The sequence below is a fragment of the Phoenix dactylifera genome, chromosome 16, assembly GCF_051530095.1.
Source record: "Phoenix dactylifera cultivar Ajwa chromosome 16, Ajwa_hap1_PhDact_Kaust_v1.1, whole genome shotgun sequence".
Lineage (NCBI taxonomy): Eukaryota > Viridiplantae > Streptophyta > Magnoliopsida > Arecales > Arecaceae > Phoenix > Phoenix dactylifera.
Window position 1 is genome coordinate 17947054 of NC_143205.1, and position 18438 is coordinate 17965491.

Below are 18438 nucleotides of genomic sequence, written 5' to 3' on the forward strand. Positions count from 1 at the left end.
TGGTATAAAATTTTATATCGTTTCATAAATGTCTATTTCATGCTTCTTGTATGATTTACTGTTAATTAGCTGTCAACGAGCCTTCCACTCTTGGAGGCGCGAACAAGCGGAGTCAGGCCTGTAGGCTGCTCAGCCTTAGCGCTTTTTAAAAAAAAAAAAAAAAAAAAAAAATTGCAAGGGCATTCTTTAAAAAAGGGGCAATCAAAGCTTGAACAGAGTTCACAGTATATATTCAGGCTTTTCTTTTTGGTGTTTGTTTGAACTTACTGAGTTTCTAAACACTTTTGCAAACCTACGGTGTTCAAGCACAGGTCAACTATGAGCTGAGCTTCAAAAAATTTTCAAGCTCGGTTGATTTCTCAGCTGAACAAGATCAAAGGAGTCTGTTCTCTGTTCGTTTGCAGCTCTGCTTGTCATTTGATCCCGGAGCTGTTACGAGCAGTCTTGAAATTTTCAAGCAGGCAACCGACTTCGGTGACTCTACGGGAAATAGCCAGTGGCTGATTTGCCCCAGCGGTGAGGTATGTGGAAGCAACTGGTGCTAAAGAAAATTACGTATACACATATTGTTCATATCTGACAGGTTGTTGAAACATACTGGGGTGGCCAATCTTACCATCTCGACAGTAACAACCTGGTAGTACTCAAATTCAATATGTTCATGGTACTCGCTATATTTTCAAGAAATCCTGCTGGATGTCATCAAAACAACCCAAAAGAGCAGGCAACCAGTACCTGTAATTGCTGGTGGAAATTGAAACTTTACAACATCCCTTACCCTTACAACAAGTGCCACTGGGATACATAAGCTTGCTGGGTCTCCTCATTACATGGAAGATTTTTCGATCAATAGAACCCTCCCAAAGGTGTCGATCTCTCTGAATGAATTCTGCACCAGAGCATTGATGGAGCTGTGGCCATTTCTTTTTGCTCCACCCAGGGAGCTCTGATGAATCTAGGCATATATACAAATCTTCCGCTAGGCATATCTAAATTTGCCTAACACTGGTGCGAAGAAAAGACCAAGAACCTTCACTTGCAGGGTTATGATGGAGAATGCGATTAGAATCTCTCTGCAACCCCTGGTGCTGATGCTCCGTGCTTAGACCAACCAGCAAGCACCTTGTCCATGCAGAGGACTGGATTTACTGCCACGGCCACCTTCAATCCTTTGTAACCCACCTGCGCCCCCGAATTTCATAACCACCATGACCATGATCACTGCTTTCTCCCCCACTTTCTGCACTGGTATAACCTGATTTCCTACGGTGCCTTCTTCCCCTGGAGGCCCCACTATCACTAACACTTCCATTCAACAGCGGATCATCTATTCCACGTATGACCCTCCTTGTTGGTGATGACGAACCGATACAACTATCATCTTTGACTCTCTTTCTCTCCTTTTTATGCTTTTTTATGTTTTGAGAGATCTTGTGAAGCTTCTCATTGAATTTTGTTAGGCCCTTCTCCATGGGCTCCACCGCATGGCTGACTGTGAACTTCAAATCATTTACAATCTGCAGATGGGAAAAAGGAGCTTAGGATTTCTACAATGCAATTCATTAATCAAATTTTTATTTTCCAATAAAAATAGAAGGACAAAAAGAAGAAAAAAGGATCGTTCTTATTCTTGAATCCACAATGTGTCAAAAACTCCATGAAAAATGAGTAGTGATTTTCTGGTTTCTAGATGTGAAACTAGAAATCAGCTTCATTTCCCATCAAAATTAGATAATGATGTAATCAAGAGGCCAGGTATACTACTCCCATCAAAATTTCCTGACTGATCTGAAATGTAGACTTATTATTGAAACCAAAAACATCAGTAATCTAAATCAAGGATTCTTTATTCTATGACCTCTGTCGAGGTTTTCTAAGACATGACCACAAATTTCTTTTAGAGTTATGGTACTCAGATCCATGCATCATGTCCGTTTGTCCTGCACAGGTCCAAGACATTAGAAACATTCGAGCTGAGAAAGCTCAAGAATGTAAGAAAATCTTGGGAGGAGAATCAGGAATTTGTGTTTGTGGTTTTGTCAAAACAATATGGGCCCTATGCTAATTGAAATGAGCTCCAGGAAATCTTATTAGGTACTAGTAAAAGCTAAAAATATGAGAGAGAGAGAGAGATCTTACATATTCTCCTCCTCCAATGACAACATCTCGCACACTTTCTCTTATAGTTGTTGTTCCACTTTTGACATCAGGCTGGGGAAGTCTAAGCTTTGTAGGCCGTTCACTGTCCCTAACCTCATCAGGGTCCAAAGGGCAATCCAAAGATGCATAGTCTCCAAGAACTGAGACGCTTCCCAGAAAGCATTCCCCCATTATTTCATATGGCTTGGCAGGGAAAACATAGAGATGAACAACAGAAGCAACACCCATCTGTGCTGGAAGAAATACGTGACTGTAAGAGCTTCAGCCAGCATCAGGATATTAGAAAATCTTCATGAACTAATCATAGATAAAATTTCAGGGAAATTGGTTATGGAAACATGAAAGCATGAGTGCACTTTTTAGAGAGGACATCTGACTCCCCAAAATAGGCCGAGCCAGATAAATAAGATAATGAATGTCATATACATATGACTGCAATACTTGGTCCTCATACACAACCATTATTTTTCCACTGCATACATTCCAGATCACATTATATACCAGATAAACAATTGATCGACATTTTAACATGTAAGAAAAGAATATATGCTTGAACAGAATTGTCCCCTACAAACATAGCAGGAGCATAGCCAAGTATGCATAATCCTTTACACTACTCTAACATAGCAGCTGGGTAACAGAAATTACGGAAATAAATATTATTGCGGTAGTAGATCCTACCTAATAGGTTATATCTGAATTTCAAATTAAAGAAAAACACAATATTAAGTACCTCTATACAAATAATGAAGTCCTGAATACTCGACTTTAATTGTAATCCTTGAGCTATAGGGCTTTTGAGCAAACCCCAGCTATAAAGAAGTGCAATTGCTATACCTTGCCACCAAGTCAAAAAAACAATTGACTTGAATACCAAAAATTTGGCTAATGGTTTCATATGAGCCAGTTCATCCTTCGTTGCAGTATAGAATTGAATTAAACAATACAATGCCCATGATTGGCTGAAATTAAGAACCACAGCCATGTAAGGGTACCTGCAAAATTTATAAAAAAGGAACATCTAGTAATGTCTCATCAAGAATACTGGAGTTCTCACATGAAACAAATACAGAATACAAATGGTCATCATCTGCTCTACCAAAAATTTGTCATAAAAGCTGGGGACTCTTACCGCAATAGGTACACAAAATTATCAAAACAAAAACTCCTAAGCGCGAACATTGGCAATTACAACTCAAATGAATGAACTAATAAGTTACCAGAATAAAATCCAGTGTGAATATCTCTTAATATATATTAAAATGGCATGCCCAAAAATGGAATGCTCGTATGTAGTTCAATGGCTGCATACTGCAAGCTATTATCTGTCTATTGATCAAAATGTTATTCTGGTAGAATGATATACATCTAAACCTTCAGATATACATAGGATAGATCAATTTTACATGATAAAAGTTGAAAAATATTAGCATAACGCAATCACAAGTAGATCAATTCAATACTGCATAAATAATAAGCAATGAGTGTTTGCATGCAATTGAATGACAAAAAGGTTAGTGATCATCTATCTCAACAAATCAACATTTGGAAAATTAGTATAATATTTTCAAAGGTTGTATGATTGCCCATGCTTTGCATTTTGGCGTTTGAGGTCTTACTGCACAAAGTAGGGTAGATGGATTTCAGACTACAACCATCAGAACATAGTGAAGGAAAAGGATCACCACAACTGAGGATTTGAACCAATATATTAGTTTGATGACAATGACATATCTGATTTTAAAGTCACTATGAAACATGCTTGGCCATGAAAAATATGCACAAACTCTGGTTCCCTGATGGCCAACAAAGTAACAATATCCACATCATTTTGGAGCTTATTCCCCTGAAATATTATTGAATTTTGACACAAATTAAAAGATAAATAGGAAAATTGTAGTGGATTGACACCTATTTGCATACAATAATCATGAGTTTACTAATTAATTCTCTGGAAAAGAACCATTTAAGCAGAAAGGTAGTATCTTATGTAAGTACAAATGAACAGGATAAATCGTGTTGGTTAAACTTTTTTTCTGGTTAGGCTTTTATTATCAAATATTGAAAACATTATAATCAATATTGCAAAGAAAAATAAGTGACTTCCATCATTTTCCTTAAAACCTCTACGTGGTAAATTTTTAACACCCTGTATGTGGTGGACATTCATCCTTTTTGCAGTATCAGATCACAGAATGAATATTTTTTTAAGGAGAAATATATCCTTTATTTTTCCAATGCTTCACCTACTAAGTTTGGAGAATCATCTTTTTCATCCTCCTGATTTTTGCAATAAGGATCAACAAATGGGTATATATATTTCTGAAGATAGAAGGCCCATCACAAAATAGCACCATCCTTTTCCAGCTAATAAAATGACACCTAATCACAAACTAATACAATCCAATTTTCCCCTGATATATTGTGCAATACATGAAACCAGCCAACACCTTTTGAATTATCTAGACTCGACTTAAAATTTATATGATCCACTCAAAATGCACTTGACAACTCAGAAATGCAGTTATGCACCACTGACATGAATCACATAATAATTTCATCCATACACAGAACCTCAACTTAAGTGTGAATCTCAGATAACTGAGTGCACTCACAGAACCTCGACTTAAGAGTGAATTATAATTACAAGAAAAACCTTAAGTGCAGAAGAATCCATTCCCTTCCAAACCTTTGGATCTCCCTCACATTACAAGATATTCATGGCGGGGTCCCTTTCAATTCTATAGAACCTAACTTCAGATTGCTGCATGTTAGAAATTTGTCTTTCTTCCTAAAACATCTATGAAATAAGTTCTTTGAATACAATGAGCCTTTTTTTTCATATCAACTCAGAAACATTATCATACGCATTTACCATGTTTTAGTGATTGGATAAAGTCCAATTTTAGGGATTCATTTGCAGAGCATGTGACTGGTGGGATAGATCGTATATGTGTGACTGGACTGGCTGGAGCGATCCCACTGGATTGCTGTAATGGTTTGGGTTTCACGGACTACTTAAGAAGCAGTCTCATGGTAGGGCTAAGGATTTCGGTTAAAGGTTCGGTTAATCACTGGGGATAATATTTGGATAAAAGCTGGGTATAGGCATTGCTACTTGAGTATGCATATCACATTTTGTTATCATCCATATAGCTCTAACCGTCTAACTCTCAAATGTGGAAAGTACAATCTCTCTCTCTCTCTCTCTCCTTGCATAATTTTTCAAGATATTATATTTACCAATAATTTGGTATGCAAGGTTAAACCAAATCATTATAGGCTTCAAGTTGGCTTTAAATTACGAATTTCATAGGCGATCAGGGTTTTATAATATTATGGTATAATATTTAATGTTCTGTGCAATGTCTACAACAATATAAGTTCTGAATCTCCCGTTAAAGACAAGATGCCCAGCTTGTAATGGTAATGACAGATATAATGCACGCACGTTTACACCAATAAATCCATATGCTTTATTCTACTAACCATATCAAAAAGATGACATCACTCTAAGGTTTCGAGGCCTCATATCCATTTTCACCGGCATGAAGCACCGTTATTAACAAAACTGGAATAAAGCCATTCAGATATAAAATATTTGATCCATATCAGGAACTTTTTAACTCTTTTCTAAATTAATAACTGATGCATGATATGTTCATACTAATGCTTACCAACTTAACAGTAATATGCCTAAACATGTTCCAATATTTTGCAAGATGATAACTCCAAAACAATTACATAAAATCCCATCTGATGTTAAAGACACAACATAAGACTAAACTGCATCAAATAATGGAAGCTTGAAAAAAACACAACATAATGCATCATGGCACCTTTTAGCCACAAGATACAGATCCAGTAAACAATTGAAATTAAAATCAAGTTAGAGTGAAAAATTAGTAAGTAAATAATAACAATAACCATGAGACAAAAGCCAGATTCCAACTATTGGGATCAGCAATAAAAGTTTCATTTCATTCAGCTGGCAAAAATAAACAATAAATCAAGCATGCCATCTATCTTCCATCTTTTTAATTTCATAACATCTTACCCGCAATTCAATTTGAACTCTCCTTCACAATATACATTGAAAGCTTCAAGAACCACAGCTAAAATGGCAGTGACTGTCTTTATTATCATCTGTGAAGAAAAGGAGAGATTGCATTGTCTTATTTTGCCTTCATATAAAAAAGTTGAGAACTCTTCACAGACAGATGGATAACATACATATTGAACAATTCCAATCTTAATAAGCTGATAAAACCATTCGCCAAGTTTCCATGGATTTAGAATATAATTCATTGGAAAAGGATGCTTTATAACTCCCTTTTCAGAAGCATGCTGCAATAGGGGCGCGGAGGAACACGAACCACCCAGCCTCTCCAAAAACTCAATTGTTCTCTCTTCCCCACCTAAATAAGTGCAGGATTGCAATCAGAACTCATAAGCAAGAACCTGTCAGCATGATGAAAAGACACATATAGTGTAGTAACAAATATACCAGCAAAAACAATGCTTAGGAACTTGCCTATATAAGGTGTTGTAATTTCATCACATGAAAATACAAGTCACTTGCGTGACAGCTAAGATCCACAATTTCAACTTCTAACTAATGCAAACAAACCAAGTAGGCCTTTTTATATATAGACAGTAGAAGAACTGCCAGCACTAATAATTTGTTGACCCAGGATAGTTGTAAGTTGAGTGCAAGAATATGGCCATAAAAAGATTATGAATTTTATATGAAGGCATCTGTTGAACTATCAACTTCTTTCCTTGCCCATTCACTAGTTTATGCTCCACCAGAAAATTTCTTGTGAATTTCTGCAGAAACACCGCAACAAATTCATGCAATTCTAAAAAACCTCACCAAGCATTAAAGCACCTTCATCCAACTTAGTTTTTCCTGGATCATATACAGCATTTAGGCTGCAACTAAATAAATGGGGGTACCAATTGGCAAGATGTAAACAAACAATGCATGCTTAACATGAATGCATCTTATGCATGCCAAGAAAAAGAAAATTTGGATAAAGATTATATCATCAGAGTTCAAATGCTCCAACTAAATTAATGGGTGTACCAATTGGCAAGATGTAAACACACAATGCATGCTTAACAAAGAATGCATCTTATGCAAACATATAAAAAAGAAATGTGGACAAAGATTATATCATCAGAGCTCCCATGAGAGAGGCCTACCCAGGCAAGCAACTAGATATCTTCCGAAGCAATACATGGCAAAGGCCTCATAACAATCACGGAGGATCTCACAATCAACACTAATTGATGGATTCACCAGTGATACATACTGCATTAAAAACAAAATTAGGTTCAGCAAATCTTTTATATGCAACACTTGACATTACTAAAATAACACAAATATTTCTTAGATTTCAGTAGGTTATTAGAGCCACCAATGCAGTTGATAGAATTGTAAAAAGAATGGAATTTTTTCTCAATTTTTTTTGGGAAAAACTTTTCTCAAAATTTGAATTGAATGACAGCAAAGCAAGAAGACAACCATCAATTTGTCAGCAACATAAGAAAAAGTAAAAAAGAAAACATCCAACATTTTTAGCTCCAGATGTCAAATCTAGGTGTGAGTCCATTAGAAGTCACAAAGTAGTACTCACAATGAAAAGAAACTATGCTTTTGATATAATGAAAAATGACAAACAGGGGATAACACAAACCCATCAAAACATATATGTGGAAAACCTTTTATTGCACAATTGATGAAAAGACTATGAATATGTGGTGCTTAAACACATATTTTGTCAGTTGTATGAAATTATCTTGCAAGGAATTAGAAAGATAAATAAAAATGTAATTAATTAATAGGTCTTTGCAAATCGACAAGCTTATGATTTAACATCACATAGAAGAGATTGGGGAGCATAAGCTTAAGTATGTGCACATTTGTTTAATGCTACATTGGCTATGCTTTAACTGGTAATATACTTGTCATACAACTTTAAAAATGGCTGGTAGAAGTCTGATCCTATACATTCGTACATAAAACAAATAGAAGTTACCCTTGTTTTGGCCTTTTGGTGCACCAACCAATTTTACCTACTTGAGGGTCTCAAATAATCACAATCTTCTGGAAAGATCGTCTTTGAATCCTTTGAGCGATTCATGCTAAAATCCCTCTTCTCCAACAACCAAAATTCACTGCTAATTTTGAAAGCAAATGCAATTTCATTTCTAAAATTTATTCTGCTAAGGTCATATGGCTGATTTAAGCTCATAAATTACTTCAGCCTGAGAATATTGGACGTTTTACTTAGTTATAGTTGCATGTTGTACATTTTACTTCAAACAATCAAAAAAATTTCTTCTGAGGTGCAACAGGTTTGCACTAAATGTAGAGATACTACATGATACTGGTCTGACCTTGAGTAAGGAACTATGCTGTCACCAACATTTTTACAAGTCTGTAAAAGGCAGTATTCTATTGGCAACATGCTTTTCGTCTTTTACAGGAAACCTGAACTGAAGCATTGTTTGTGGTCTTACCTTAATCAAATTAAGCTGAAGAGGAAGATGGTGAGTTCATTAGTATTATAAGCACATATGCAAAATTTAAAATTTCTTAAGCAGGTGCATATCTTCCATGGTGTTTTCTATTACAAGTCCTACAAAATGCATGTAGGTGAAGGCACCTTTTAATCTGAACCATATAATGGCTGACCTCCAAAAACACTGGACTTATTTCATTTGGTGGTCCCAGCAAGATCTTAATTGTGGCTATTATAAAAAATATAACATACTCAAATTTGCTAGTCACATTGTATTTATGACAAGATGGCACAATCAGTGGGTTACCTTCTATGTGCAATCAACTAAGGTCTCACTTGCATGATTTAACTTCCTCAATTGACTAAATATCCTCTGAGACTTAGCATACCATACTGAATGATATTTTCATAAACTCTTAGCTTAGGAGTACAAGAACACACAAGGTTAAGGGAGATAACATGTAATGCCCCATGTAATAGTGTATTAGCCAATGCTGTAGCTTCTTGTGGTGATATGATATCGCCAATGGTGATACAGTATAGCAAAGGTGCAGATTGCTTAAACAAACAATATACCTAACTGTATTTACATCTGGACAAAGTTCTCTTCCATAAAACTCTTCCACCTGCAAAATCCATATCAGGATCTAGCATTTGAAGGGCAAAAAACACGAGGTTTGCATGTACATCATCCAGGCAGATAATTAATTACAGCAATGCTTCCACCACCGACTAGCATCCATTAGCAGGTGATGTTGATGGAGTGCCAACAATTATCCACCATACCAGCCGACATGCCTTGAAAAACTACTGGTCTTCAATCATAACACTTTGGTATACGAACTACACGATATAGCAATCTGAGTTGCAATAAAGATTTAACGGCATGCAAGAGAACTTGACACATTTTTGGTTCTGTATGGATAACTTATTTCAACTGCAAGAACTCACATAAAGTTTTGATTGGAAATGTCCACATAACACTCATCAACTTAATTTGATTTTGGGGCTATGTTGAAGCAATTTCAACTATCACAATTTACTTTTAATTTTTAAATTTTAATAACCAATCAATTCAATGAATAAAAGAAAGAAGGAAAGAATGGCTTTTCACATTGCTTAAGAAGACTAACTTTACTAGTCAAAATCTTTTACCTAAAGAAGCATACCACTCGGGAAACAAGACCACATTCTTGAGCCTGCCATTTCAGAATTTTTTTAGCCAAATTAAAACTTCTTGAACTCTGATTTAAGTTCAATGAATGCATGTTCGGGTGGTACAGTTTATGATTCTATATATGCACTGATTCTTCAGAGTACTTCTATAAAGAGGGATTTATTGGCATTGCATAAAAGCCATTTATTACAGTTTGTAAAAAGGTGCTTTAATGTTTTACATTCATAATTTAGAAGATAAAGAGATTGCAATCTCACAAGTCAAGAAAACGTTAATGTTCTTACATCATTGCATCTAGCATACATTATAATCATCGAAGCAACATGGTGGGGACACTATAGTCATCTGACAAAGAAACCACATTCTTGCAACAAAAAGTCAAGCCTTTCCACGCATTCATGTGAAGAATCATATATATCTAAGTACTAGATATCTTACCGACTCAACAGCATAGCAAGGGACCATTAGGATGACACCAATCAGAAACTTCTGCTCCTGTAAGCCATAAGCAAAAGCAACCATCAAATAAAAACAAGTCTTTTCCAAGCACTGCACAAAAGAACATGTCCAAAATCAAGGAGACAAGGTGGAACCTCAGGATTCTTATATGCCGAAAGATGATTGAATATTAGAAGCATGGACAGTGTCAGGGAGATGACTACAAAGAGACCAGCAATCAGTGTGGCCCATATGGGTGGCGAATAAGACAAGAGACTCGGATAGAATTGCTCCGTCATCTTCATTGACTAAGATACATGTCTTCTGCCCTAAACTCTCCTAGCTTCCGGGTATAATCCAAATGGTCAATAGAACATTTGAACAATCCCAAAAGCCAAAAAAGCCGCAGTTTTTATCCCTATTTTAAGTGATTTTCAGCCCGGGCGATCAAAAAGATAACTCTTTTAGAAGAAAGCCCACTCGATAATTCCTCAGAAGAACCTGGAAATCACAAGTTTCCATAAAGCACTTGGCAACAAGTAATTCTTCTTGCGAATGATGGAAGTTAGAACTCAAAAAGGTAAAGAAAAAGGTACGAACATGCACCTCCAAAAATCTAAAATCTAACCGTTCGTAGCTCAAAACAGTCGACCTCCGATTCCAAGATGCCCAAAAAAGAGAAAAAGATCAAAAAAAAATAAAGAAAGCGAGACTTACAATTTTAATGCTGCGCGCCCTAAAAAACGGCAGAAACTAGAAATCCAAGATCCTTCTTCCCATCAAACGCAAACCAATCGACCCCATAAGCCGTCAAACAACGGGACGAGGACAAGAATCGCTTGCGGTGGTCCGCTCCCATTCGATCTGAGAACCTCACGAACTCGAAAGGAAGAAGAGAATTAGACGAACCAGAGAGATTAGAAACCAAATCGAGAAGCGAAGAGGAGGAGGAGGATTCGCGGAGGGCCCGCCCGCAACCAGCGACGAGGGAGTTAAGAATCCGGAGGCGCGCTTATTGGTGCGGCGACGCGCGATACACCGAGAAAGGCGGCTGATGATGAGATGTGCCCTCTAAGACTCAATTGGTCAGTATCATCCGTATGATCGAGACTGGACGGACGATAGGGCTCGCAACTCTCGGAAAAAAAAGGCAAGAAACGTGGGGATACCACTGATATCGTCGTGTGTTTGGATAAGCACGATGGGAGGTCAGAACGAACACGAGCAGTTGTGCCAGAGCTGAGAACGACATTATAGACAATAGCCCACATATCTGAAGAGGAGAATAACTAGTTGCTACTAAGGAAAATAAGAATAATAATTTTTTTAAATATCAAATTTTATATAAATATTTTTTTAAATTAATATATATATATATATAACACTTATTTTACTATTCTACTCTTTTTTTTTATTCTTATTTTTGCATATGTACTCAAGCCATCTAGCACCGTTAAAAAATTAACGATTTCAAATTAAAATGACTAAAATATTCTTAATGGATAGATGTATAAAAAAAAAATATTTATAAAACAATTACGATGAAGAATAAAAAGATAATTTCAAAATTTTATTTTATTTTATTTTTAATTAAAATAAATATATATTTTATTTAGAAGAACTGTTATATTAAAAGTATTTATGCGAAAACAGTATTGTATGAAAATACAGAAATAAACATACATTTTAAGAGGGTACCCATGCAAATTTAAATTTTTGAAAAAATATTCATAAAAAAATCAAAAAAAAAATAAAACCATATTTTATTTTTTAATTATACAGTCTAAAGTTGTAAAATCAAACAAAAGCCCAGAGTCACCAATTGCCGATTTTACTATTGGCAGAAAGCAAAAGGTCTAATGTCGCGGCCACCATGAATTGGCATGTACATTTTATTCAAAGCATTAGGTTTCTCCGATCAAAAATTAGCATCATAATTACATGCATATTTCATACAAAGCATTAGAAGCCAAGACTAACATGAATTCATGACAGATGGTACAAATGACTTCGTAGAAATAATCGTCATCTTGCTGGGAATTACTACAGAATATAGGCATCATATTTGAAATTCAAACAAGGTGCAGGAGGACACAGATAAAAAGGGCATTATAAAGAATAATCCCCCCAACCAAATAATTGCATCTCGCTTGTCATGTCAGGCATGCTGGATACAAGGCTCCGGATAGTGTAATCATCACTGCATCTCCATTTCCATACTCAAAATCATTGAAATTGAATTACAAAAATTGAACTTTCCTGGAGATTAAATTTGAATATCAAACCTAAATACACAAAAACTGAAATTAACTTGAAATGTAGATCGGAATAGCCTGTGCTGACACTACCCTCTCCATCAATCTCATAGCTTTGCAGACAGCATTCACCAGAAAGCTTGAAGCATTTGAACCCTAAAATATCTTAACCGCAAAACTATTGTAACCATTGAAAAATGGACGACTGAGAATTTGCATTTAGAATATAACTGGGATCATCATGGCTGATCGTGGCAGCTTGGAGATGACACTGATCAATCGTCAACCAGATAAGCAGGATTTCTCTTGGCAAATTGGCTCATGCACGATTCTCACAGGTCATCAGCCGGGGACCATACATAGCATTCCATTTCCAAAGCTTCGCTCTAGAGGATACATTGTTGCACCTTTTACATATTTTTGATGATTAACGGCAGCCTCTCTGAGGCCAGATTTGTATGGAGTCTTTCCCTTATCACGCTTCTTTATCATAGAGCATGCACTCCATGGGTCTCCTGTTCCAGCTCCAGCCCTCCTAGAAAGGGAAAAAAGGGAAAAACAAAACAAGCAGTAGAGCTTAAGATATATATCTACGAAGCAAAATTTTACCCATTCAAAGCTAATTAGTTGCCTAAATATTAAGAATAGCCAAAAAAAAGGTATATGATTACAGATCTAACAAGAAGTTATTAGTGAACCATGATTTGCTCAATTTAACAACGTAATAGCAGTATGAGATGAGAATAAGAAATTCCTTGCACTTTTGATATTATAAAAGGACAGTGAATTACCAGGATGAAGATTATAACAGCCAACTCAAGCAATGAAGTAAATAAAAACTGACCACTATGTTCAGTATTGTGTTCCTTTTAGTTTTGCACCCTTTCTATGTAGTATTTTGGTCAGTATTCCATTATTGGTAAAAGGATATTCACCATATATCGGTAAATGAAAAGATTAATGAGAAGTAGTTCGAGGCTTGGAAATGGAAAAAGTATCTCACAGCAATGAAGTTCAATTAGCATCAGAAAGCAACTAACTACTATAGGATTTATAGATCCATCTGTTCAGTAAAGGTCAAACGGCTGTAACTTGTGCATCACTTAGGATATGAAACTTCCTCATACTAATTTTGCCAAATCAAATATTAATAATAAGCATGAAACTTATCATGAAACTTGCTATAAAGTATCCACTTTCTCTGATTTGCAAATGCTTAAAGGTAGTTTGACAGAAAAGGAATCAGACATAATTACTTACCTCAAGAGTTTCTCAGATGCAACTCTGGCAGCAAGAAGTATGCTTTTACTTGGTAACGACTCCACCACCCTATTAAAATCTGCCCGCATTGGTGAATGGATTTTGATAAGCTATATAAGAGAAAGGGAACAGCAGTATCAGACATCCATTTGATCATAAAATTAGTGCAAGGTGGCAGGTTTGAAGAAAGAAATGAAATTATAGAACATACTCCCAAACATTCCATCATCTGATAATATGCCCTGCCCTGGAGTGGAGTATGGCCTTGTCTAGACTCTGAAAAGTACCTTGTCCTAAGAAGAAAACAAAAAAAAATCTAGCTCAAATGAAAAAAATGATACTACATTCCTTTACTTTAGCTGAAGTTGAAGGCATCGTATTGCTGCAAACCATTCTTTGTAGCCTGGGTCCACCGTGAATCCATACATATCAACAGTACTGCAAATGGAAAGAGCAAATTCAAGAGCCTTCAGTCCTGTTCCTTTAGCAGAAGAACCAAAGGATGTGCCTAACATGAGATAGACCGGGTTGTGAATTGGGACTTCCTACAAAGAAGCAAATATTAAATTTCAAGTGATATTGTACATGTAGATATATTTGCAGTATGCAGAAAAACATCAAAATAATGATCTAGTGTTATCAATCAAGAACCACGAAAAATTGTGTTTTGAGCAAATCTTGCATGACAATGTGTCATAAATTTTGCATCAAAATAGTTTGAAAGGAAAACACAAATACCCGAATCATCTTGCTCATGGTATCATGGATGGTGGTTTTGATAATGAGCACCTCCTTCTTAGTTTCTGTATAATGCAAATACTTAGCATGATTTTGGCACAGAAAGGAGGACCTGAAAAGAACATGGAGCAGTTCTCATACCATCTAATTCTGCAACTTTGTCCAGTGCCTTTGCAGATCCTCTATTAAGAAGGCGAAACGTACTTTTCTTGCCAACATATTTAGTGTAATTCTGTTACATCAGCAAGAAAAAAAGTGTTAATTAAGAAAATACGAAGAGCAGCCAAGCTTAAATGGTATTCTTTAGACCTGTATAGGTGCGCCATTTTCTCTAAAAACAGCATCATAACCGTCAATCTCTTCTCCAAAATTTGTTTGCAGAAGATCACCAGAATTACCAATAACAGCACATCGACTATACTGCCGTGGCACAAAAGGTGGTATTTCCATTAGTACCAGCGAAAGTTTTTCCATGCACAGTGTCTTATTCTTGCATCGATTGCTGGAGCACCAAAGAAACAATAAGAATAACGTTAGGCTTGCTAAATCAGTAAAAGAATAACATAAAAACAAACGTGACTTTATCTCTAAGCATCTCCTATAATTTGGTGCATCAAATTCATCATAGCATTCTGCCAAGGTAATTGCAGGATGCTTAAACCATTGCTTTTCCAGCTAAATTATTTATTTTGCATATCCTAATTAATAGATACTCACAGAAGTATTCCCTTATTGATTCTGCGCCATGCATATTCCTCCCATCCATCTGGCAAAGCATCAATGTACTCCTTTGTAAGTATTGTTGAACTATTGCGAACCTGGAAAATAAAATTCTATGTAATTACCTGAATTCAGAGCTAAAATAATGAGCAGGTTGACCATAGGTCTTTAGACTTATAAATATTATGATCTCAAGCATTCAATCAAATAATGGTAGCGAAAGACAAAACATCATAAATAAAACTACATCATCCCTACAAACATCCAAAAGGTGCCTAGAATGTCCACTGTCTAACCATGATGTTGTCATATAATACACATCTTGCTCACAGGAGTTTGAATCAAGTAATGAACTGTGCATGCTCAGCCAGTGCTTCTATATATTGAATGAGCCATAAAGATACAAAGTTAGCAAGCTCACCTGCTCCCATGTGGCCACTGCTTCGCAGAGATTTAAATCAAATGATAAACCCTCAAGTTCACCAGTTTTGGGATCCCTCTGTCAAGTTCACAAAAATTACAATAGTAATCAATTACACAATCAGGTTGAAAACTTTAATTCAGTTTTGCTTTGTTTTGGCCAAATGAGTTTTGGCTTTTGTGTTTCAGCAGTTTTGCTGATTCCGACTCGGTCAGACAGATTCAGTTCATGTTTAATAAGAAACTACAAGAAAATCAACTACGAAAAACCAGATAAAATATTAAAAAGAACAATGAAATAACTTGTGAAGATCAATTACAAACCATTTTGAAAGTATATTCTAATGTTTATAACCACTGGATATATCATTTTAGTGGTTTGGAACTACAACAGTTAAAAGTTATTTGTTAAATATAACTTATCAAAATGTCATGTTTAAAGTGCAATATATCATTTTCCTACTTGATGGCAATATAACATGTGGAAACATAACATGTGATAAGTTAAATATCTACAAGATATTATCTCTAAATAGCCAGACCTTCATTAAACAAAATTTGCATTTCCCCAAAATTCATTTTATAGCCTAGCCTCACAATGCTTCATATTTTCTCAAACTTCCAAACTATAAGTTAAATCAGGAGAAAATGCTTCCCAAAATGTAACTAAAAATGAAGATATTTATTAAAAAAAAAAAAGGACCCCTGACTGTATGTACAGTAGTTTTGGACAAAATCCAAAAACTGCTCAAATATTAAATCAGTCTAGATAGAAACATTTTGGTTTCCGAGTTTTGACTGAAAATTCAAAGAATACCAAAGGTATTCCATTGGCTCCTGCAATTTCAGCCAAAGTACCAAAAGCACCCAACTTAACGAACAAATAGAGGAGCATCCATCAACTGGCTAATTCATAATGCAGAAAGAACATCATTGTATAAAAACATGTTTATTCAGATTAAAAAGATTGTTTTCAATTAAATTGCATAAATATCTTGCAATAACGGCATTATTAAATTTTGCATTTCAATGGTCCCTTGCCTTTACTTTTTTTCACGAAACACATCACTAGATGAACTGGACGGGTGCCAGGTAAATGAGAAAGGAAAGCTGTGGGGCAGGAAATCAAATTCTAAGGACAGCTCCATCATCGTATTTAGCACATAAGAACATATCAGTCAGCTCCGTGAGATTTATCTAAATCAACAATCAGGAAATTCCATATATTTTTAAGATAGATAAACGCACCCACTTAGGCACTGTGTCACTTGGGTATTGTATAGTAACTTGACAGTAATCCTTGCCACCTACAGCTTGCAGGCCCAGTCCATTTGCCTTCTGCACATCCACAACATGAGTTCAATTCACCAAATCAAAAAAAAAAAGAGGATTTTTTTAATCAAAATCTATCTCAACAATTTAACTGCTCCCGGCAATTAATGAGATACTAAGAATGTACTGAATCATATCTGGGGTTGAGAAAATCTTAAAATAACAAATAATTGCCATTAAGAAGTCTCAAAATCTCAGCTTTTATTATTACTAAACGAGACACCAACAAACTTCGAATACAAAAGATCAAATTCCAACTGTGAATGGACACATTCTACCAAATTCCAAAAAAACTAAAAAGGAAAAAGAAGAAGCCTTAGGGAAAGAAAGAGGAAATCAAGGGAGTAAACAGAGGATACTCACAACACACTTTTTGAAGCCAGTCTGCAGTGTCATCAAGGCGCTCAAGTCCTCCTCAGAGACCCCAGAGACGCCATCTAGGGAGTGAAAACACCATTAAAAAAACAAAAAATAAATAAAATAAAAAATTGACAATTAGAAATCTGATCCAAAGGAGGGCAACGAAGAAGATTGGGGGATGAATCGATAATAAGTCTCTCTCACAGGAATTGGAGATTCCGGTGATATAGATGAAGATCGCCGCGAGGCCCGAAGTCAGAGCGATCGCCAATCCCAGCTGCAACGTCCGCATCCGGAGACGAGATCTCTAAGTTTCGGAAGAAAAAGAGGAATCCAAACCCTCTTGCTTCCTTCTTCTTCTTCGATTTCTTTCTGTTAGGGTTTGAGACGCGTTCGAAATCGAAATCCAGAGAAGAGAAGTAGGGGAGAGAGAGGGGGAGGTGGTGGGGAGCTCCCGGGATCTCTGCTTCGGGTGGAGGAAGGTGGGTACTCTCGGAAGTATATGCGGAGCGCCGCACTACTGTCTGAGTTACTGGGAATCCGATTCCCGTTTCTTTCGGCACCGTTTCTTGTATCGTTTCCCTCAGGACATATTAGGTCATTTGTTTTGATATAAAAGCAAAATAAAGCTACGAGCAAATAGCAAATGACAACCTTCATAAAAATTGCGCCCCTGTAAACAAGGGTAAAAACAAAAGAAAAGAGGAGATATATGGGTGAAATTTATTATTCCTGAACCAGCATTTTACTCATGGAATATGAGCAAGATCAAAATTCTCAAACTCAAAACTTGAATCCTTAATCTTGGAAGCAAAGAGGTGTGACCATTTAGCGAATACTTAGGCCACTAGAATTGGGTGCCTTGCGATTTTGCCTTTTTTTAGGCTAAACCAATATAATAGTAGCTAAATCTCCAATTTTTTTTTTCTATGAACCCATCGATGAGTTTAGCGATTCTACATGATTATATGTGCATTCAAAAGGCCATCTGAAACCTAGATTTTTGCAAGCAACTTATGGCAAGTTGGTGGATTCAGACAATTTTTTG

At 36.0% G+C, this 18438-nt stretch overlaps 2 protein-coding genes across 11 annotated transcripts; both read right to left on the minus strand.

Moving 5' to 3' along the window:
* Window positions 1-676: 676 nt before the first annotated feature.
* Window positions 677-11564, minus strand: LOC103701095 (protein LAZ1). 10 transcript variants are annotated; one of them, XM_026802228.4, is made up of 10 exons: window positions 11023-11342; window positions 10461-10806; window positions 10306-10362; window positions 9272-9316; window positions 7369-7477; window positions 6394-6578; window positions 6218-6306; window positions 2894-3155; window positions 2140-2388; window positions 677-1517 (listed from the first exon to the last, which is right to left on the minus strand). In XM_026802228.4, exons 2-10 carry the CDS (start codon window positions 10608-10610, stop codon window positions 1164-1166), a joined length of 1500 nt encoding a protein of 499 aa, XP_026658029.2. In that variant the 5' UTR covers window positions 10611-10806; window positions 11023-11342; the 3' UTR covers window positions 677-1163. The 10 variants fall into 10 exon arrangements, with proteins under 10 accessions (XP_026658029.2, XP_088568344.2, XP_008781279.2 ...); XM_088712218.2 differs by lacking the exon at window positions 9272-9316 and having other exon boundaries at window positions 2140-2393; window positions 2998-3155; window positions 11023-11564; XM_008783057.6 differs by lacking the exon at window positions 9272-9316 and having other exon boundaries at window positions 11023-11564.
* A 927-nt stretch (window positions 11565-12491) lies between these two features.
* On the minus strand, window positions 12492-17884 carry LOC103701096 (Glycosyltransferase family 29 (sialyltransferase) family protein). Its single transcript, XM_008783061.6, has 12 exons — window positions 17595-17884; window positions 17394-17467; window positions 16947-17036; window positions 15700-15777; window positions 15276-15376; window positions 14868-15060; window positions 14700-14790; window positions 14559-14623; window positions 14211-14365; window positions 14032-14113; window positions 13821-13930; window positions 12492-13095 (listed from the first exon to the last, which is right to left on the minus strand). The coding sequence occupies exons 1-12, from the start codon at window positions 17680-17682 to the stop codon at window positions 12903-12905; spliced, it is 1320 nt and encodes a 439-aa protein (XP_008781283.1). The 5' UTR covers window positions 17683-17884; the 3' UTR covers window positions 12492-12902.
* Window positions 17885-18438: the final 554 nt, after the last annotated feature.